Source organism: Boleophthalmus pectinirostris, unplaced genomic scaffold (genome assembly GCF_026225935.1).
Source record: "Boleophthalmus pectinirostris isolate CB_2022bp ecotype Guang Dong unplaced genomic scaffold, ASM2622593v1 HiC_scaffold_19, whole genome shotgun sequence".
Classification (NCBI taxonomy): Eukaryota; Metazoa; Chordata; class Actinopteri; order Gobiiformes; family Gobiidae; genus Boleophthalmus; species Boleophthalmus pectinirostris.
In genome coordinates this window covers 27,422,671-27,445,430 of record NW_026571140.1, presented here as the reverse complement: position 1 = coordinate 27,445,430, position 22,760 = coordinate 27,422,671, and the positions used below count along the sequence as shown (strand labels likewise).

The window sequence follows — 22,760 nt, the reverse complement described above, 5'->3', positions numbered from 1 at the left end:
AACACATGTGAATGAAACAAAACACAACTCCAGGTCTGTTTTTGAGGAAGTAACAGCATTCTTCCATGGCTCAAAGCTCACTAGAGTCTTTTGTAATATGGTACAATTTTATACATTGATTTTAATAGGCTTATGTCGTGGATGTTTATGGCTGTTTAAAATGAGCCCCTTTAACTGGACAGATTGTTGTTGTGGCTTTCGCTTGTGATTTAGAGGTCATTCTAGCTCAGACACTAAATGTGATGTCAACCATTGCTTTGGGCTGAAAGTTAATCCCATCTAGTTATTAGTAAACATGTTACAAAATATATTTTGCTGAATTTATGTGGCATATTACAAGAATATATTATATTTAGAAAATATTTGATTCCTAAAAACTAAAAAGAAATGCATTGCTACGCTGTTATGTGTTAGAACTATGGCCAGTGTGTCACAGGTTTTATTAAATGTAGGTTTATCTTGTGTGGAAAAACACAATAGCTACCTGCATGTCTCAACAAACATGTGGTACCTTTGGCTCGCATATTCCACAGCATGGCTTTAAATGTATCTATCTTCACGAAGATAAGCAGGTGATGCCCACCAGGCTAAGTTACAGGTCTGATCTGTGGAGAGGCGATACCCACAGTAAGAATGCAGTAAAAACACGTGAATTGAAAAGCAGTATGTGTAAGTTACTGAGGAACTTTCAAGGCAAAGCAATAACATCTCCATGGAAACAAGCAGATGACGCATCTTCCATCAGACAACGTACACATTGGGCCCTATTAAGTGTACAACATAATACACAATGTTTGAAAACAGAAAATCACAGCAGACACATTACACATATTTTTCATTACATTTTATTACATTTTGAATGCAAGTCAATTGGAGCTTTGACTCCCACTGGCTATAATCACGAATCATGATGCATTAATTTCTACTCACTGTGATTCGGGAATGAGCAATTGAGATCAATGGAGGTTTGATTAACACACCCCAGTCTAATTAATAAGCAGGTCTTACTCATGAAGCCTGCTGAAGTCTCACACCAATTTTTTCTCTGACTTGTGGTTAAGATAACATTGGGTTTTGTTTTGCTTGAAAGATGGTCATGACCAACTGTAGTAGATGTTTACAGTTACTCATAGAAATGGGAGATATGTACAGCAGAATTATTAATACTGCCGCAACTGTTGTTTTCAATATGCAAAATTTTATTATTAAATGAGATTAATAATTACAAAATAAGCTTGAAGTGTATTTTTCACACATATATGAGAAATACTATGATAAACGACAATATTAAAAGTACTCTGTGACATAATACCATTAATGCAAGATAGTCCTGCAAAACCACTTTTAAATAGACAACATCATTAAGAAGCTCGAGTTGCAATAAATTACAGAATGAATAATTAGCCATAGAAGTTACTTACTCAGCCTTTTAAAGTTAAATTGTTATTACACTACAAAAAAAAAAAACTAAATCTCCCCTCTTTTACAAAGAAACTGTACACACGATTAGGAATAAGACAGGATCTCATTGGCACAAGATCTCGCAAAACAAAACGATTGTTTCCTCAGTTGGATTGGCCAAAAAAAGAGTTAAATCCCTTTGACTTAAGTGAGTTACATCTTTTTAGAAGCCATACTTACAAAAAGCACTGTTAGAATGACAACAAAAATATTAAATGACATAAATACTAATTGAACTTTGGGAACTAAATCACAGTATTTACAGATTAGAAATTATGTACAAACCTCATTTTGCCTCTTGTCTTGTTTTGTGGAAATGGTGTCTCATCCCACCCCTTCACACAATAAATATTGAGCCCCAAAATGTATAGATAAATAAGTAGATACTTTATTAATCTGATATTATTCAAGCTTTCATATATTAAACGATAAGTCTATGTAGTAATTATTGTGACAGGCTTACTTCAGTATTGCCCAGCCCCAGTTTTTTGTACAGTAAACTGTAAATGTCCTTCCCGTGAAGTTGGGCTCTTTAGCTGCAGCTCTGGGTTGATGGCAGCTGGATGAAAGTAGCAGGAATTATGTTTTCATTTCCCATGTGCACAGTCAGTCACTCTGTGCACGTGAAGCCAAACACTGGCTCACAGATGGGAGCTGTTTTTCTAAAGGTTCACTTCACGTTTTGATGCAGTATCCCTTCAAACGATTTCTCTTACATTTGATTTATCCTCAAGCCTATTATATATGCGCGATATGTGTTATAAGATGCAGCATTACATAAAATCACATATTCATCATGGCAGAGCAGAGGAAAGTTGAGTATGGGCCCAGTGCTGACCAGAATTATGTCCAGACTGGTTAATTACTGTCCAGATTAGCAGTATGTCATCTATGGTCTACAAGATAATACTGAAATAGGCATTTTATTTCCTTTAACAAAATCTAAATATGTTAGATTCAAACATTATGAGACTTCCCGGGCCAAGTATGATCTGTAAATATTACTTATTACATCAGTTTATATGTCCAACCAGGATATCAGCTGAATCGATATTTGGAAGCTGATATCTCATCCAGCCAATTTTTTTTGTATCAGTGCCGATAACTGATTCCTGCGTCCCGAGTTTAAAGACATGCTAAATTAGAACCTGAACAATTAGATTAGATTATAATCTTTCATATAAAGATATCTATGATAATTCTGCACTGTTATATATTACACAGTGTATATTACTCTCCATTGACATTTGTGTGATTATGAAACATCAACAAGATTAGGCACTTCTCATGAATTACAAACTATCATAAATTGTCTGAATAATCCCCAAAAATAATAATGTCTCTGAATAGAGTTAGCACATCTTCCTAATGTTACAATACATTTTCTTAACTGCATGTTCTTCGTACTATTCCTACAAGGATCTTCTGTACTTTACATGTGTTGAACAGATGACACTAACTTGCCCCCAGTGAATGTCTAATTTTCAGCAGAGACCCCTTACAGTAAAAAGCTGTATTGTAGAAGAAGATGTATCACCATTAAAACTTGCCATACATGTATTTCCAGTGCGTAGTACCTCTGAGGGCCAATTATTTCTACATACAAAGCAGTTTGTTTGCTCACACATTCAACCGTTCCCTCTCCTCAGAAATATGACCGAATCTATACACTGACCTCCATTTTTACGGTCGTCTTGACAACCAGATACATGTGATTGTTCATTGTATTTCATTGCACCGGCAGCTGTCACAGAGATGTTGACAATCTCATGTTGATTTATTGCCAGATTTTTACTAGCCAGCTTGCCCATTGAATATAATAGCAGCAAATATATGAAAATGCTATTTCTAAAGGACTGTTACAAGGCTGGGACACATCGGGCTACTTATTTACTCTTAAGACACCTATTCTGATACTCTGTATTAGTGGTCACCCCCAAAGTGACTCTTACATTAATGAAGATCTGTATAACATAAATATGTCAGATTATAGCTACTTAGCCAATTTACATCTGCAGTCCGTAGGGAGGCAACAGCACAACATACAAATAGAAGGTTAGTACAGCAATCTGAAGCACTATTGTTTTGTATGTTCCTCTTCACAGTGTGACATCTCCATGCTGGGGGGCAGTCCCAGTTCCACTCTGACCTGCAGCACGGCGTCCCCGTGCTCAGAGAGTCCCTGCTCCACTCTGGGCACTGCTCCAGGAGGGAAGTGTCTGCCCCAACCTTTAGCTCCACTGTCCCCCCACAGCAGCTGCAGCCCCTGTGGCACTCTCTCCAGTCCCACAAGCCTGGCCCCCTCCACAGCTCTGCTCCCCGGAAACATCCCTGGCCCTACTGCTCAAAGCCCCACCTCCACCCTGGAGAGCAAGGATAGTGGGATCATAGGTGAGCGCTCACTGCACCATGAAAAATCCATTTTAAAATCCAGGGCAGAATTTCACCTGATGTTTTATTTTGGGTCTGAGGTTTGTGGAGTCACATTTAATCTTATACTAAAAGAAACAGATTCATGCTGCAAAGAATAAGCAATATGATGTTATTTTCTCTCTCCAAATGACTTGTATTTATGCCATTATATAAAATTTTAAGCAGCGTTTTAAAGATATTGTTTCAGAATGATAAGTTAGTATGCCTACTGGCATTATGAATAATGTATTTGTTATGTAGTTTTGAGTTGGTTAGATTTATTGTATTTGGTTATAGGACCTACGTTTAATGACATTTTGTGCCAGTTTAAGATAATTTAACTTGATAAAGAAAATTGCACAGCACTGTTGGGCTCGAAGATTTACTGCAATTGAGTTAGAATCATAATTTGAATGTTTGCATTAATCAAATTGTAAAGACTTCAACTGTTTAAGTTAGTATAATGTCATAAACATAAAGTTAATGCCTTTAATTATGTTTAAAATGTGAAGTTTAAACAGATTCCTACTTTTAGAACACAAATTGCAGATGTAATATTCTGGAGAAGTATCAACACATACACATTTCTTTCACACAAACTTTTCACGTATGACTGACAGGTGACTGCTAAAGTGATGTGGAGTATATAAAGTCGAGTTTCTACTTCTGTAAGTCACCACTTCCACTTTAGCCTGAAGGCTTCACCACTTTCCCGTCAAAACTGGGACACTGCTGTCTTTGTTGCTTATAGCACTGATTCTTCTAAAATAGGGCACTTTTTCCTTAAATAGAATCTGCATTTTAAGTTGGAAGCAGGACAAAGCCCAGGTAAAGTAGATTACAATAAAATAAATGAGCATTTTCTTCATTGCCAGCTTTTATTTTTTATTAGAAATAATTTCAGTCAACAGGTTTTAATTGGACCATAATTATCTCATTATAAATAGGTGGAACACTTCTAATTGTAGATTTGCATATTGAGGTTGCAGGCTGTCTGGGCCTTGTCTTGTTTCGGTTCTTGATAATGGGGGCTGTGCTGTAACCTATTGCACTTACAAGACAGGAAATTATATGACACAGCTGAACACAACATTGACTTTGAAGGTTTAATTGCAGCTTTTTACACTGTATATAACCATGAATGTTTTTGACTAACTACTATTTACATCATCTTCTACAGCGACCATCACCAGCTCTTCAGAGAATGAGGAACGTGGTGCAGATTTACCTAAAGATGACGGGCCAGGGGGTGGTGCAGGGGTAATGGGCCATGCCACCGAAGAACGTCATTCTGGGTCCAGCAAGGACAATTTGGCTGTCCAATCAGATGAGATCATACCTCGAGCTGAAATCACGGAGACCAGGACGCCACCTGCGCCCAAAAGACCTCTACCACAACACCATGTACACGGGACCTCCTCCCTGGTGATGCAGCGCCCTAATTCAGTGGCAGGTAAGTTTTATTCCTGCTTGTTTTCAATGGGTTTTTACAAGCATGGCTGAACTTGGCCCTAGGCCTGTCACGATAATTACTATATACAGTCAATATATGTTGGATGGAACAATATTTTTGGGGGGTCAGTATTTATCATGTATACAATTTCTTTGCTCTGCTGGAAAATTCTGGGCCGTTTTTGGCTATATGATGGGATCTGACCCATAGAAGACTGAATTAATAACTTCTATGACTCATTACAGTTGCAAACTGAAGTATTTGTTTACGCGTTTAATGCTGCTATTTATTTACTGCAGCATTTTTAACAATATTATACATTTAGAATAATTGTTGTGGTTTGAATTGACAAATTAGTTTCAGTATTATCGTTTATCATTTGTATTTATTTCATCAATATATCGTACTTTAAAATTTGTTATTGTGTCAGGTCTAATTGGCTCTGACAGCTCTGTGAAGAAGACTGTTGTGACAGTGGTCTATTATAAACAGCCTGCATTACATTGGAGTTAGAATAAGTTGTAGGTCATAGGATTTTAGTTTTGCTGCATATAATGCATTTTGTTGTACGTTTGAGCAAGGCATTCACCTCTGTGTATTAACTTGATAGTCATTTTGTGGCTATTGATGTTAGTATGTGTCCTTTGGCTCTTTTAAAAAACATAACACTTCCAATGTGTGGATTGAATAATATAATGTTATTTTAGTCTCATACAAAGCGTGATGTAAAAGCAGTCCAATAATAGTATTACTTTACTGGAGTGCACAGCAAGTTGCCAAGCGCTGGTCAAAGAGAGTTTGGTGATGTGTGAAATCCAATACATTTTATATTGACTTTTAAATGTCAAAATACAGTATGAAACATTGGTTTTGTAATGTTTTTGGACAGTCCCTTTTACGTCATTGGTATTGTGATGATATAAAAATCATGGGGAACAAAGAGAACAAAACAAAGATTATCCAGGTCGTTTTCATTTGAGCCTCTCTTTGCTTATATAAAATAAATGCAAATTAAGGACTTACTGTTGAGTTCAGGCAGTAAAATTGAAAGCTTTTCTCCCATTAATGAAGTGAGATAATGAATGCTTGGGCTCAGACCCAAGAGAACAGTTAACTAACTGATTAATATTGACTGTAAAGTTTATTGATAAAATTGATTTTTCCGTGACATTTCCACATGCTTTTTCCTTTATACACTTACTTGACTTAATCGCTGTAATGCCTTACCTGAACTATGCTACTCCTCGTAAGATTTTTGTGGACTCTGACGCTGTATCAACCAGACTTGTCATGATAACACATTTTGAAGTGTGATATATTGTATATATAAGTAAATATATTGAAAGTAAACCATAAAGCAGATAAATAACAGAATACAACACTTAAAGGTGCACTATGCAACTTTTCCAGTAAGCAGGCCCACCACTCCACAAATGTGACCTGTAAATTGGCTTGTCTCCTTGGAAATAGTGAAAAATGCTACAACATCCTCATGGTGACCGTTGGACCCTCCACCAGGAAAGTTACACACTTAATAAGTCATAAAAGTTAAAAATTCAACCCTCTACCTCTTAAATCTCATCACAGAACAGAAAAATAACCAAACTTTTACTTCAGTGATATCTTGATATAATATTGTATCATGACCGGCCTGATATGAACTTCTAAATGTCCAGGGAGGCCCTATAGTTGTCATAAAAACCCTCACAACTCCCCTCTCTTCCTACAGTCACAATGCTTGGTTGTAGGACCCTCTCTCTTCTCTTAGATGTCAGTTCATTTGTGGTGGGAGCAAGAAGAGATTCCCCAAGGAGTGGATTCACAGTATAGTGCCTGCCAGTTTCTGCTGTCAGCTGGTGCATTCACTTAGAACAAGCTTGATGAGACTCAGAGCCAGGGTGAAGTCTTAGTACAGTAATACTCTTCTATATAGAGGATTCAGTAAGACAGTAAGTAGATCATAGCTCAAACTAATGCACTGAAATGAGAAGGAAATCATTGAGGGAATTAAAAGAAAAGATGTGCTGCAGTGGATAGAATTTTATAACTGAGAAAGTGCTATCAATAATGCATAATGGGTATGTAAAGTGAATGTGACATACTGTACAGAAGATGCTGCGCTGTACAGAAAATAGAATAAAATAGTGTTTCTGTTTATAAGATAAAGTATAAAAACAAAACATGGGCAATGATTCACAGAAGATTACAAAAAAGATGTTGACACAACGACAACTTAAAATCAGTTTTTAGCTGAAATAGTCATCCATCACCAGTCTAGTCAAATATAAGCCAAAAGCTAACCTTAACTTAAAATGTACTAAACTGGTACAAAAACAAGGCTAGTGTGAGGATAAATTCTTACTATATTGCTTATTTATTTAACCCAATAGAAATTTCCACATTTTGTGCTGCTATTATTCTTAGTGAAAAAAAATGTTTAACAATAGTAGAGTTTGGATCTTCAATCAATACAGCACTCCTATTTGCTAATGACAAATTCCTTTAAGTATTTTTCAACATGCACATTACACATTAACAGTGAACAATGAACGTTAAATATGTATTTATGTTTAACTGCAATCTGGCTGATTAATTACTATATTGATCTGTAGAGTTATAGCCAACTGTTTATCCATTTCACAAAGCAGTAATTACACAGTTTTGGCCTTAATTATAGACCTCCTGGTGTAGTGAGAACAGACATTATATTTGGAACAGTGTCTATAGCATTTGCCTCTAACACTGAAAAAGGTGGGAGCTGCTGCTACTATAGAAAAGTTGAACCATCTGGACATACATGCAGTGTTGTTTTTAGCATGAGAGATCAGAGGCTTCAATTGTTTTTTTCTCTTATAGTTTGGCTGTAAATAAAATATGTTCCATGTAGGTTTTCACAATAATGAGAAAAATATATTTAATAAGGCAATACTGTATCTGATTGTTTTGAATGATCATACATTGCCATATGTTACGTTTTGTCACATACGTGTTACACATTTGTTGGCAATAAAATACTTTGTTAATTTGTTTAGCATTCTGTAATTAACATCTGGTTGAAGGAGAACTTCCTGTATTGAAACATGACATCACAAGGTGGAACAGAGTGTTTTTCGTTTGAGAGAACAACTCAGCCTAAATATGAAAGGTTTGTGTGTTAAACATGTGTGAATGAAACAAAACACAACTCTAGGCATGTTTTTGATGAGGAAACAGCATGATAACATACTCAGAAAATTGCATAATATAGCCCTTTAAATAACATTGGTGTTATTGCTACACTCTTGCAGTATTGTAAGAATCGTTTTTTCTTTATTGCAAGACATCTGTGCAGGTTTACATGATACTCCCCTTGTTGCAGTCAGCTTTGTTTTAAAGTGTAAATGTAATGTCTTGCCCAGGGACATAGTTGCAGCATGACACTTTAGCATTACCCCACTGTAAATGAAATCAGGAATGTCCAACTTGTTTCATCAAGGGCCAAAATTTAAATCATATACAAGACAGAAGGCCAGCACAGACTGGTGGTCAGCATGGTGAATTATTTTGAATTATATAGCATTTTGAATATGACCATTCTGTCTCAGCTTTATTCAGGCTTAAACATCCCATATTACACAAAATTGACTCTTGTGAGCTTTAAGACATGTTAGAATACCTGAATTGTGTTTTGTTTCATTCACACATGTATGAGTAATCCTGTATTGATAGGCTTTCTTCTACCTTGTGATTTTATGAAGCGGTGGTTTTCAGGTTAACAGCCACCTTTTACATTGTGTTCAATAGAGATTGGTAATTCCAGGGATGAAATGATCCAAATTTTTATAGTGAAGGGGCAGTTTAAAACACAGTGGAGCACTTCTTCCGGTATATGCATGGTTTGTGTGTTAAACGTGTGTGTGAGTGAAAAAAAAAGTTCAACTCGAGGCATGTTTGTGATGAGGAAACAACATTATAACATAGATCACAAAATAGGACAAAAAATTGCCAGAATGTGGCTTGGACATGCCTGCACTATATTTTGCTTTATGTTCAGTAATTCTCTTTGATCTTCTCGTTAATATCTAGTGGCTTTTGAGAGGTTTTCTGTTCCTGCCATGTTAAGCCTTTATATCTGTCACTCCTCTGAGTCTGTCTGTGGTTAAAAGTACGTTTGAAGAGTGTGTGAGTGAACTTGGTGATTTGTGGCTTTTTGGACGATGACATCAGAGGCGCTGGGGGCTATAACGCGGGGCGACGGAGATGACCTTTAAAAATGATGAAAGATCAGGAGGGTTTGTTGGGTAATCATCGTCCGGGTGCCAGTGGCCAGAGAAAGGCCATTGTGAGTAGGATAGGTGCTCGCAAACAGACAGGGTCCCATCAGGCGCAGGGATGAAGTGTCCAGCTTGTCCCTGTGTCAAACGGGCTCAAAAGCTGCTCTAGCTGCATCACTGGTCCACTTAGCCATTTGGCCCTCTGTCTTTAGCCAGCTATCATCTCCCTTCCCACTCCACACCTCCCTCACACTGTTAGCGGCCGACTGTTCTCTGTTGATGTTCTTTCAAACCTCAGTTTTCTGACACAAATATTCAGTTCCTCAGTTGCAAAGCTTAAAACTGGACCACAAAAAAATAATGTGAAATCTGTTGAATGCTGTGATACTATGTCTCAATGGCAATACCAGCATGTAATTGTATAAGAGTATAAGATTACTTAATGGTGCACTATGTACCCTTTCTGCTGGGAGGCTTGTTTCCATGGAGATGCTTTGCCTGGAATGTTCCACAGTATGACATTAAACATATTTATCTTTCATGTATTCAGTTACAGGTGTGTTGACATATATATTCGAAACAAATACCTTGAAATACATACATTGTTACTGTGATTTGGCTTATCCCTCAATTACAGACCTGTTATGACTAGGGGTGTGCAAACATATTGAAATATTCATAAATAGTGTTGTTTAATGTGATGATACAGTATCGATATTGCAAGCTGCTGTACTGATATATCGCCAAGAGTGTTTTTTAGTATAGTTTACAAAATAATTTTGTTACAGTGCTAAAGTTCTGTTGCTTCTTTAGAGGAAGGAATCTTGTTTATATGACACATTTAACATTTTCACTGTTTTGATGATTAAAATGGTGTATTTCATATTAACTTTGCACAAGAAGTTGTTTAACAAAGACTTTTAGAATCACAGCCATGATTTAGCCTTTATTTTTTATTGACCCATTATTGAATTGAATTGAAATATATCCTATTGAATCATAAGCTTACTGTATCGAGATATGTATCGTATCGTGGCCTACGTATCGAGGTATGTAATGTATTGGCAGCTTCTGAGTGATACCCAGCCCTGGTAATTTTTGCAGTCTACTTGTGATGATGACAATAGATTTAATGCTATACTGTGGAATATTCTATGGAGATAGAGATAGACATTTTACCTGAAATGTTACAGGGTGCATCTTTAAATTTTCCTGTAACTCACATATAGCAACATGAATTTTAACTAACAAAAAAAAGCAGGTGAGCAAACAAATAAATAACTATGACAGAGACTACCAGCTTTTATTGGGGTAGTGGTTGGATTAGAGACATAAATCAGTATTCATATCACATCAATGATTTGAAAATTACTTTTATTGCATATTTTTCACCAGATGAAGCTGAATATTGAATTCTTGCTGTTAATTAAGTGTTTTGAATAAATAATTGGACATGTTCTTAATTTTGCTTTCTGAAATGTAATTGTAATGGAACACAAAATAGAATGAAACTGACACTGAGTAGGGTTTATATTAAAAGTTAAAATGGATTAGGGATGAGCAACACTGACAAAAATGAATGAATGTTTTTGCATTATTTCGACGACAATACTGTGATGTGAGTATTGTTTATATAGAACTGTCTAGTCTCTGTGTAGATTCTGTGTCTTTTGTCTCAGGTTTAGTCAAATTCTCTCACTTGCTTTGATTTTCATTCTCTACCGCAAAACACTACACTACCATTCTCTCTTATCACAGCACTTTCTTTGTTTTGCTGCTCGTACGAGGCAGAGTCCCCTATTACAGCATCTAGTAAATAAGTAAAATTGCCCACCTTCTACTCCCACTGACCTTTTACTTGGTGTGCTTGCCATTTTCTAATTTGGTACCTTGGTTCTGCCCAATAGTTTTCAGTTGTAGTAATAAACAGTATGACCCTATAACCTGCTAACATTAATGGATTTACCATAGCATATACACAGTGTACAGTTCATTAGTATAGCATTTAGGCCATCTTATGTAGGCCTGTCATGATAAATACTATACTGACTTAGAGTTCAGTATATGAAAGTTCAATATTTATGTGTCATGGTTCATGTTTTGTAGTGGTTGTAGTTTGTGTTTTATTTTGACATTTGTCTTGTCACCTTGTATTTTTGAGTTTTACTTCCTGTCTTGATTGTTTGCCCCGCCCTTATGTGTTTCACCTGTGTCTATGTGTGTGTATTTATACCCTGTGTTCTCCTCTGCCCTTTGTTGGTCCATTGTCTCTGTCCGAGTGTCTCTGTGCCTCTTGTCATGGCAATTTAGTCTTTAGTTTTGGATTTTTTTGGTTTGTCATTAAATATTTTTTGAAGCAGTCCTGTGTTTTGGGTCCTCCCTCTGTTTCCACGTGACATTATGTACATTTTCTTTACAATCGTGGGTATATTTTGAAAACATGAAAAGATTTGAGCTGCAGAGGCTTACAAAAGTTAATTCTCTGCCTAATTATTGGTTCATTTTGCTGTTTATTTGTTGCAGCTCAGGCTTTTTAAAGGTGCATTGTGTAACTTTTCTTGTGGAGGTGTCCGTCAGTCAAATGCTTTTTTCCATAAACGTCTTATTGCTTTGTCTGGAATGTTGCACAGTATGTTATTACACCTTTCTATCTTAATGGAGACCAAACCAGACCAAGTTACAGGTCAGATCTGTGGAGAGGCAACCCTGCTCACAGTCAGAATGCCTGTTTCTCGCAATCTTTTTGAGCTGTAAAACCAGCTTTAATTCAATAAATCTAAGGTAGAGCTTTTACTGTCATAGAGTGGAACCTTTGAGACAGAACATTTGATGGAACCCAACTGAAAAGTTACACAGCGTGCCTTTAATGTTTCTGTATATATAAAAACTGCTTAACTGTCTTTGTGTCTGTGGTATGAAGTAGTTTCAATATTATCGTTTATAACAATATATATCTCTAGCAACATATCATTCTTCAAAATTTCTTACTGTGACACACCTAGTTGTGATAATAATTGGTATGAAGCTATAACCTGCTAACATTAATGGATCTACCCCATTATATACACAGTGTACAGTGTGTTATTATAGTGTTTAGGGTGTCTTATGGCCGTTCGCAGGTCATTTCATTGCAGCTGTGGCATTTTACACCGGAGGCTCAGTGCGTTTTTATCCCACTCTGAAAGGATTACACGCGGCAGTAATACCAGATTTACAGATTTCTCATGGGGTTTTTCATGTTTCAGAAATAATGAATGGCCAAGATGCCATTCAGAAAATCCACAATCATGTTTTTTATGTTTAAACTGTAATTATGTTTTTAAATCCACAGTGAGATGCTATTCGAGAATGTTATTTCATAAAAAACATCTAGTTTGTGTAAAATGAATGTGGGGCTACAAACTACCAGGGGACACATGCCAGGAATCTAGGTTATTTATTTTCAAACATTGGGTTGGGAATTCTAAGATGACTGCATGGGCATTTTCAGTGTTGCCTGTGTTCATAAATTACCCAAATTATTCTGTAAATACTTAACCGTTTTGCTATGTATAAAAGCATACTCAAACACAACCCTAACCCAACTAAAGTGAAGCCATATTTGACACTCTATTTTGTCATGACAGTAAAAACGCTTCTTCATTTTCAACATTAAATCATAGTACTTTCTTTTATATTGCCATGTGGTTTTATATCTATGTAATCCCTCAGTTGTCCAGGAAGGTTTCATAGTGGTGCATGGGTGAAACTTAAACTTGTTCTGATACAGCTCAAGATTGTTTTAAAGCTATTCAGAAAACATTAATTTCTATTCTGTGACTTTTTTTAGTATCAATAGCTGCTCAAGTGAGTGTCTAGTTTCAATCCTGACAAATCTACTTTGCTCTGAATATTTTAGTGTCCATATTCTGCTGTGCTTGTCTGTTGCCATACAGTTGGATAAAGGAATGGGCCATACGGTGATATTAATAGACTCATGATATGACACGAGGACAACCTACCAACCTGTAGAGGCTGTTATATCTGTGTTCATGCTTTTATCTTTAATGTTTTATGCTCAAAACAGAGTCATATTATATTCCCTCCCCTCACTCTTCCTTCTTTTCATCCTTCGTCAAGCTTTGGGGGACTAGGTAGAGCCAAGAAAATTGTAATTTAATTTGACATATCGCCCACTCCTAAATTGGATCTTAAAGTTGTTATTTCAGCATTCTCATTTTGTGCAACTGCAAGTAATCTAGCTCCATCTAAACTAATTTTGTGTGTCTTTCTCTCCCACTCTTACTAGCCTCCTGTCCTCTTTTACTGCATCCATAAATCCCCTCTGTGGTCATCCTCTACACCATATATATATATATATATATATATATATATATATATATATATACACACACACACATACATACATACATACATATATATATATACACACATATACATATATATATACATACATATATATATATATATATTATTCCTTCTTATAGAGGTATTCAATATGTTTATGTGTGGAGACAATATGGAGAAATTGCAGTGTCAGGATTTAGAATTGTTCTGTTTATTGTATACTAAAATGCTACCCCTTTTAGACAAAAAATAGATAAATCACAAGTTTTTATTCAATTTATTGTATCTCTTTTTAACCAAACAATACAGACTAATTGCCAACAACAGAAATAATTGTCATATTTTTTCCTCCAAAGTCGTAATTCTACCCCATACCACATGCTTTTTCTAACAGAGGATTGGCTACAGATTAAAGGAACATTGTGTAACTTTTCTGGTGGATGGTTCTCATCAAATCCTTTTCTTCGTGGAGATGTTATTGCTTTGTCTGGAATATTTCACAGTTTTGTATTAAACCTTTCTATCTTCATGGAGACCAAACCAGACAAAGCTACGGGTCAGATCTATGGGGTCGCGACCCTACCCACAGTAAGAATGCCTGTTTTATTAGGTATCTTTGAGCTATAAAACCATCTGTAATTGAATAAATGTAAAGTAGAGCTATTTAATGTCATATTGTGGAACATTTCGGGAAGAGCAATGACATATCCATAGAAATAAGCAGGTGACAGATACCCAACCAAAAAGTTACATAGTGCACCTTTAAACTTCAACTTGGATTGGTCAGCCTTCATCATATTTTTTTGTGTGAGTGACAGGTGTATTTTAGAAATCACAGTGAAGTGTGAAGCAATTTTCAATCAGCTTTAATTACTCTTAATAAAGGCAATATTAAGCCTTGTGTGCATGAATCATGATCAAATCAAATTTACAATCTATATAGGCTCTTAGTTATTATGTATATGTGTTTATTAGCCATATTACATCACCCACTACTTTCTAGGTTTCTGTTTGGCCATGGCCTGCTGATTTTTATCTCGAAAACACCTGTCCTTCTTATGACCCCATTACTAACTCAATCTATTCAAACTCTCAAAAACATTTTTTATAAAAACTGTAAAAACTGATTTGTTGCACCATCTGTCCTGACCTGACATTCTTCTCCTCTTTTCCGAGTTCTGATTGCTTGTGGCTTTTCACTTCAAGGACTCAGAACTCCACTGCTGATACGATTTCACCTTTTATTTCACACATTTTTAGTTTTAGATACAGCTTTCATGCTTTGGTTTATCAAAGTTTGGCTACCAACGCACTCATGGGAAACATATTAAGTTATACTGACTGCACACTGTGAATAAATATGCCTCCAGTGTTCAGTAAATTTACATTTCAATGGTAGAAGTAATAAAATCCAAACTAGTTCTGTACTAAACCACTGACTGACACTGAACAGACACATTCTTTCTTGATGTTTGGACTTCAGATTAACAGAAGAAAGAGTACTTAGAAATTAGGTCAAAACAACATGTCAACAGAGGGAGGACCCAAAATGCAGGAAGCACTTGAAAAGTTTTTTTAATGTAAACTTTAAAAGGTGCATTGGGTAACTTTTCTGGTAGAGAAACCTTTCTATCTTTATGGAGACCAAACCAGACCAAGTTACTGGTCAGATCTGTGTAGAGGCAACCCCCACTCACAGTCAGAATTTTTATTTTTTTTTTTAAGGTATTTTTGAGCTATAATATTGTGGAACATTCCAAGCAGAGCAATGACATATCCATACAAACAAGCAGGTGACACATACCCAACCGAAAAGTTACGCAGTACACCTTTAACTAAGACCAGAAGTAACCAAATATAAAAATACAAAACAGAACTTACAAGACATGACACTAGCAACGAACCAACAAATGAGAACACAGGGTATATATGACAAAAAGTATAATACAAGCAGATAGGACAAATGTCAAATGAAAACACCAAGAACATAAACTAAAGGAAAGAGACACACCGAAATATGCAAAACAATGACAACCAAACAAAAACCATGACACAACTAATATCTATGAAGGACGTCAGTGGTGCCATTATTGCATATTTTGTCTCTACACTTACCATCACTAAAATACAAGGAACAACCGTTCTACCAGTCAATCCAAAAGATTATGTGATGTGCTTGTCCCATTTCTTCAGTTCAGGCCTCATTACCAACATATGTGGATCCGCTAACCTTATATAAACCCTACTTTTTACAACTTTTTTTATATATATATTTTGTCCAACATCGGAATGCTTTATGTCTCAAAAGACTGCTTGAATCTGGAGTTGAATATCTTAAGCTCTGTGCCAGTTGCTCTTGGCTGACCTGTAAACTCTTTATTGTGAGTGGGAGGAAGATGGGCCAGTGTGGGAGCCTCATTTCCTTATGTTCTTTACTGCATTACATACACGCTCATGTCAGTATATAAAAGATATAGAAAAATATGCAGTGCTTAGGGCTCACAAATCTACCTTTCATGCATTAATTTAAGGGTTATAGGTTGTTGTATAAAAGGCTGTTACCTCCTCAGAAACATAACTGGAGCTGTGTTTTGTTTCATTCACATGTGTAATCCTGTTTGTTCTGTTGTCTGCCTATATCTCCAAAGCAAAAAATGCTGTCATACAGTAATTGTTTTCAAGTTAACAGCAATGTTTTGCCTTTAGTTTAGAGGAGATTGGCAGTTCCAGGGCTGAAATGATCGAAATTATTCTAGTAAAGGTGTATGCCCTTTAAAAACACATCGAAGCACTTCCTGTTTTACCACATGACATCACCTGGTGGAACCGAGTATTATTTTCTGTTTAAGAGAAGAACTCAGCCTAAATATGCACGATTTGTGTGTACAACATGTGTGAATGAAACAAAACACTACTCTGGATATGTTTTTGATGAAGATACAGTACATCATTGTGACATAGATCAGAAAATAGCATAATATGGGCCCTTAAAATGCCGTACACTGCAGCATGCCCGAAGGAACAAGACCAGGTTAAATGAGGACTCAATGAATGACACTGACAATGACAATTGCTGTTTATATGGTCATAACAACAATGTTATTCACGTGAAAAAACTGATTGATTTTGACAATGTCATCTGCTGCTCTTGTTTCATATCATATTTGCAGTGTTGTTTGTTTTTCCGTGCCTTGTCTTACATCAAGGTCAGTTTATTTATCTGAGTTTCAATTGTGAGAGACTGTAGTCAATTGTCTATGTTCATATTCATATCTCATGTAAAATAAAATGTGAATAAATTGCACATATTCTCTATGGATTTAGGAGCATGCCAAGTCTCCAAAACGAGCAGAGGGGGGTGTGGTCATTGAAAAAAGATTATGAAGGATTGCTAAATGTCATGTATCGTGCTAAATAATTGTACATTTTGTGTTTCAGCAACCAGCACCACCAGACTGGAGGATCTGAGCTTTCTGGACAATCAGCGGCCCGCGGGACATCGAGCGTCTGTTCGCAAACATCACACAGCTGGGCGTGCAAATGACGAATCTAAAGGTATTTTGGGGTTTGTCCCGGGGTTAAAATGAGAAAATATAGCGCAGTGAAACATCTGTGAAGTCTGAATGAGTAACACTACACTACATGTCCTAAACAACTCACACATGACTAACGAGACAGCTCCCACTTCAGCTCTCAGCCTTTACTATTATTTTTTGCGTGTTTTTTATGAATGAGGGCTGAGAGGTGATTTTGATCGAGCTAGCACTTCTGTAACACTTTTTATTGAAATGCAGTGTACTCTACTTTGGGCAGCGTATGATTGATGTTCAACTACAAGATAAAAAAAAAAAAGTCTGGCTTGAAAATATAAGCCTTGACTTGTTTACAGATTTTATTTTATTTCAGTGTATTACTTTGCAAGAACCTTGTTAGATCTAGGTTGATTTTGTGTATGTATATTGGCTGTATGGATTGGAATTTTGAGATATTTTTTCATTCTTTAATAAAGGTGCACTATGTAACTTCACTGGTGGGAGGTCCGCCACCTGCTGGGGGTGTTATTGCTTTGCCTGGAATGTTCCTTAGTATGGCATTAAACACACCTAGAATCTATTTCATTTTGGGTGTTTTACAGCACAATACCTTGGAAAACTTGTATTTTTAAATATGCACTGTGCAACTTTTGTGGTGGAAGATCCGCTACTTACTTGTCTTCATGGAGATGTCTTTGCATTATCTGGATGTTCCCTGGTATGTCTTTAAGCATATACATCTAGCATTTATTCATTACAGGTATTTCTATTGTTCAGAAATACAATAATTTCTTCTGTGAATAGAGGTGACTCTCCTCAGATCTGATTTATAATGTAGAATATTGCTGTAACTTGCTTGTCTCCCTCCTGATAGATAGCAGGTTTAATCTATGAAACAAAGCAATAACATTTCCATGAAGACAAGCAGGTCTTCAGGTAACATCTCCCTGGAAACTGGCTGGTGGCAGACCACCCACCACAAAAGTTTCATATTTCATCTTTTTCTATTCAGGTAAACTGGCTCTGTTCAAACAAGCCGACATCATGCTGAAGCCCTTGTTATTTGAAGTCCCGGGGATGACAGCAGAGACTCCGTTTGTGGGCCGCGATTGGCTGTTTGTCCGTCTGGAGGAGGTCCTAAAGAAGAGCAGCAGCTGTGAGGGGCGTGGGGCGGTGATCGTGGGGAACGCTGGATCAGGGAAGACTGCGATCATCTGGCAGCTCGTCAATCTCAGCTGTCATGGCCACCGCACACCACAGGCAGTGACAAACATGCCCCACAGCCCAGGAGCATCACCTAAATGTAGGTCAAAAACATTCATGCTCTGTAGTGTGACTTTTTGTTAGTAGCAATTTAATAACAAAATCATTTAATTAACACTACAGAGGCTCAGTATTGTTTCATCAAATCCAGACTCTTAAACAATAAAAATCCTACATTCAAGTTTAGTCATTAGCATATTTGTGTCTTGTAGTCTTGAGTTTTGAAAACCAGTTGACTAAAACATAATTTATCTCTGTTCTGTTCATTTGGCATATAGTATCCTCAATCTCCTCAGATATGGATTTTGATCAGTTGTAATGTTGATTTTTTTCACCATTACAAAAGCATTTTACATGATGTTAAATGTTCATGATTTGGTTCTCATTCAGTCATAAACCACTTACCTATGTTTGTTATCTATTCAATACATCCATTCATGACAGTTAATGGAGCCCATCTTCAGTTGTGATTGATTGTATTGTGTGAGTATGTTACAGTTATTTACTTGAAGCAGTAAAGCTTCTTAGCACTTGTGCTTGGATTGAAAGTTGTCAATTCCAGATAGATTTCTACTACAGAAGAGTGTAAAAATAAGACTGGACTGGCTTTTTGTGGTTAAAAAACTTGAATGTCTGCTCCCTAAACTGTGCTGTGAGGTCTGGCACTTTTTGGGACAAGGGTGTAACTGGGTCATGCTCTCTTCTTTCAAGTCGTCCCCTGAGGTTCGGTGTGCTGATTGCACTTGTGTGAGCGATGGGAGTTTGTTGTTCCCCTTTTTACATGAGTGGTGCCACTTCTGCTGCTGCAACTTTGTCCAAAAAATAATTTAAAAACAATAAAATCAAACGCTGAATTATACTGCAAGGTTAAGTAACCAATCTGAGATGTTTTCGTGAAATCATTGGTATTATTTAAAAAGCCAGGTGACACCAAATCTGTCATGCTGCTTACAAATGTAACAAGTAGTGACAAAAGAAAAAGATAATAAGGTACTACTGGCACAATAAAAATGTGTATCAAGAACTGGTACACATTTTTGGATCTTAAGACAGTGTTTTGGAAAGTTACTCATCAGTCCCAACACTAATACAAGTAGAGTCTTTAGTTGATATTTTGACCATCATTATACTTGTATATTTATGCTCTTTTTATGTAGAAACACCATGTTTTCTTTTAGCTTATTTACCTGACATGTTTTGGCGGTTGCACTTGCACCTTCATCAAAGGTGTCAAGCGACTGCTGTGACGTGTCTCTTATCAGCTGTTGTTCTCAGGCGTGGTCAGTTTGACAGATTTTGCAGATCTATCAGACTGACTACACCTACCATCAGGTGGTGGTCTCTGAAGAAGTGAGTCCAGTATGTGAGCCAAGGTAAATCCCCCCTCATCTCTGTTGATGGTTCGTGCGCCCTACTTCATCGCTTTTAACATTTGTGTCATTAGAAGAAAATAAAAAGTTCCTCTCATTAAAACTCCTACAAAATACTGAATCTAGTGAATGATACTTAAAATTATTGTTTAGAATTCATAAATGATACCCACCCGTAACATCAAGTGCAGAAACCTTTACTCAGTTTGCTTTTTCAGTACAAGCTCGTCGTGCCATTAACTTGTCCTGCATCACTGCATTATTCATTAATATCTTCTGGTCTGTCATTTTGATTTACATTGAACAGAAGGTGTGCTGTGACTTGACGTCCAAAGAAATTCAAATTACTGATCATAGTGAAATAATAACACTGTTTTTGCCAGCTGACAAGCTTTTGATGTCGAGTTTTCAAGTTGCGCACTAATTAAATGACAACACTGATGGTGGAGATTTCTTCTAACAAGTGTAAATGGCAGCTTTGTGTGTTGTTTGGGCTGCGTGCAGGTGGAGATAAACACTCTAAATCAGGATCCAAACCAGAGTCCCAGTCCAACCTCAGCGCTGGAGCCAGTGAAGGCAGAAAGGAGGCTGTCAGAGCACTCACTGCAAAGGTACATCAGCACAGAGTGTGTACTTCTAATGCATGTTGTGTTTGAAAGCTTTTGAGATGTAAACTGTATTCACAAAGCCACAGCTGAGTGTAACATCAACCATAGCTCAAGGTTTTACAGTTTTCCCTAAGATACTTCTAGATAAGTTATATACATATATGGAAAAGTATGTTATGTATGTATTGGGACACACTAGAAACATTTCTGTCCTTCCCTTTTCAAGCAAATGACATAGATGAGAAGCATTTTTAGATAGGGAATAGCTTGCTACACCACAGAATCTCTGACCAGATGGATGTAATAACCACTGCTGGTTTAATAGGGTCCATCACCTGCTTCTCTCCACTGATACAGAATTGTCCAAAATATGGCATTAAACTCGCTTTTATACAGTGCAGATGTTTTTATTGCTGAAAGAATGGAAAACATGTCACCACTGAGACAGATAAGTTTAATGCCATATTGTGAAACATATTCATACTCAGTTCAGTTTTCAGAGCGGGTGATTCACCATGTTTCTTTAATATGAACATTATCTTGGCAGAGATTACTTTGTGAGTAATCTCTACCAAGGTCAGTCTTTTGTTATACTCACGACCTGCTGGTAGTATCCAGGATGTCCTTACACGATGCTTACAGTGACAGGAATATACATAAGCAATTTAGTGTTGATTGACAGACAGCCTTTAAGATTGCTGCTGTGTTTTCACAGCTTACTTCACCTGGAAACCCTGTTGACTTGGTCTTATATTATGTTAAACGTAATATAATCAAATAACTACCAGGTCACTCTGCAGGGATGAGCCCCCACAAAAGCAGAGGAGTTTAGATGGTCCCACCTTAATCATGAATCAGTGCTGCTCCAACAGTCAACAAATAACAACAGTGGGCCATCTGGCTGATCCAAGCAGAAAGCCTGAGTCATTTTTTGGATCCATGAACTACTAGATGATAATATGAAAATAATTGGTTAGAAATTCTATACACCAGGGCTTTTATGAGATAAGAGAACCTTTATTTGTCTCACGATGTGGAAATTTACATAATGGACAAATTAAAAATGGAGATACAATATTAAACATTTTTGACTATGGGGTTTTGTTACTGCCTGGCTTAGAAGATTATATTTATGTAAAGGCATATGAATACATTTAGAAATATAAAACTAGGTAATAATTGTTTTCTCAACAAATTATTCTCTATTAGCATCACTTTTATGACCTCTGTTTTCGTTCACTTTCTGGTGCATTCTGTTGTCGATTTCTGGGTGTTAGGGAGAGATAAAGGACAGATAACGAATAAAGGAATTATTTTTGATTGATCTAGCTAATGTCTGAAACCACTGAAATTGTGCGCATATTCTTGTAACTGTTTTGGCATGTTTTCCCAGGCTAACCATTTCAAAACTCCCTCCTATATGAATTGATTCTCATTTAAAGTAGGGTTGTCAAAAGTATCAAGAATCAGATACTAATTGATACTAAAACCAGTCTGTTTGACTCATTATTATTCTGTCTACATCTCCAAAGCCCAAAATGCTCAGTTTCAATCCTCTGATTGGCAATTCCAGGTGTGAAATGATCCAAGTTATTTTAGTGAAGGTGTATGGAGTTTTAAAATACAGTGAAGCAATTCCTGTATTATCACATGACATCACAAGGTGGAACAGAGTGTTTTCTGTTTGAAAGAAGAAGGAGCCTAAATATACACAGTTTGTAAGTTAAACATGTATGAGTGAAACAAAACACAACTCCTGGTATGTTTGTGATGAGGAAGCAACATAACAGGTCAGAAAATAGCGTAATATGGGGACTTTAATAATCAACTCAAAAATTATTTAGAAATAAAGCACTGATGTGATATCTGTACACAAACCTAGAGCAAGACTCTCCTTTGTTTGTATATATGGTATAATGGCTTCTACAGTAGTTTATCACAAACAAGAAACACTTTGAATAATACTCAAAAAAGTTTATAAAAGCATTTAATAACAGAAATAGCTTTTGAATTCTTTTGAACTTATGTACCTTATAACTCCATTCCTTATAGTATTATTT

The 22,760-nt window shown here is 36.5% G+C and overlaps 1 protein-coding gene across 1 annotated transcript in view; it reads left to right on the top strand.

Moving 5' to 3' along the window:
* LOC110173033 (protein TANC1-like) overlaps positions 1-22,760 on the top strand; it is a 74,392-nt gene that overhangs the window by 7,499 nt on the left and 44,133 nt on the right. The window contains 5 exon segments of the mRNA XM_020939005.2: positions 3,567-3,852; positions 5,054-5,326; positions 17,365-17,481; positions 18,472-18,762; positions 20,597-20,703. Coding sequence (XP_020794664.2) covers positions 3,567-3,852; positions 5,054-5,326; positions 17,365-17,481; positions 18,472-18,762; positions 20,597-20,703 — 1,074 coding nt within the window.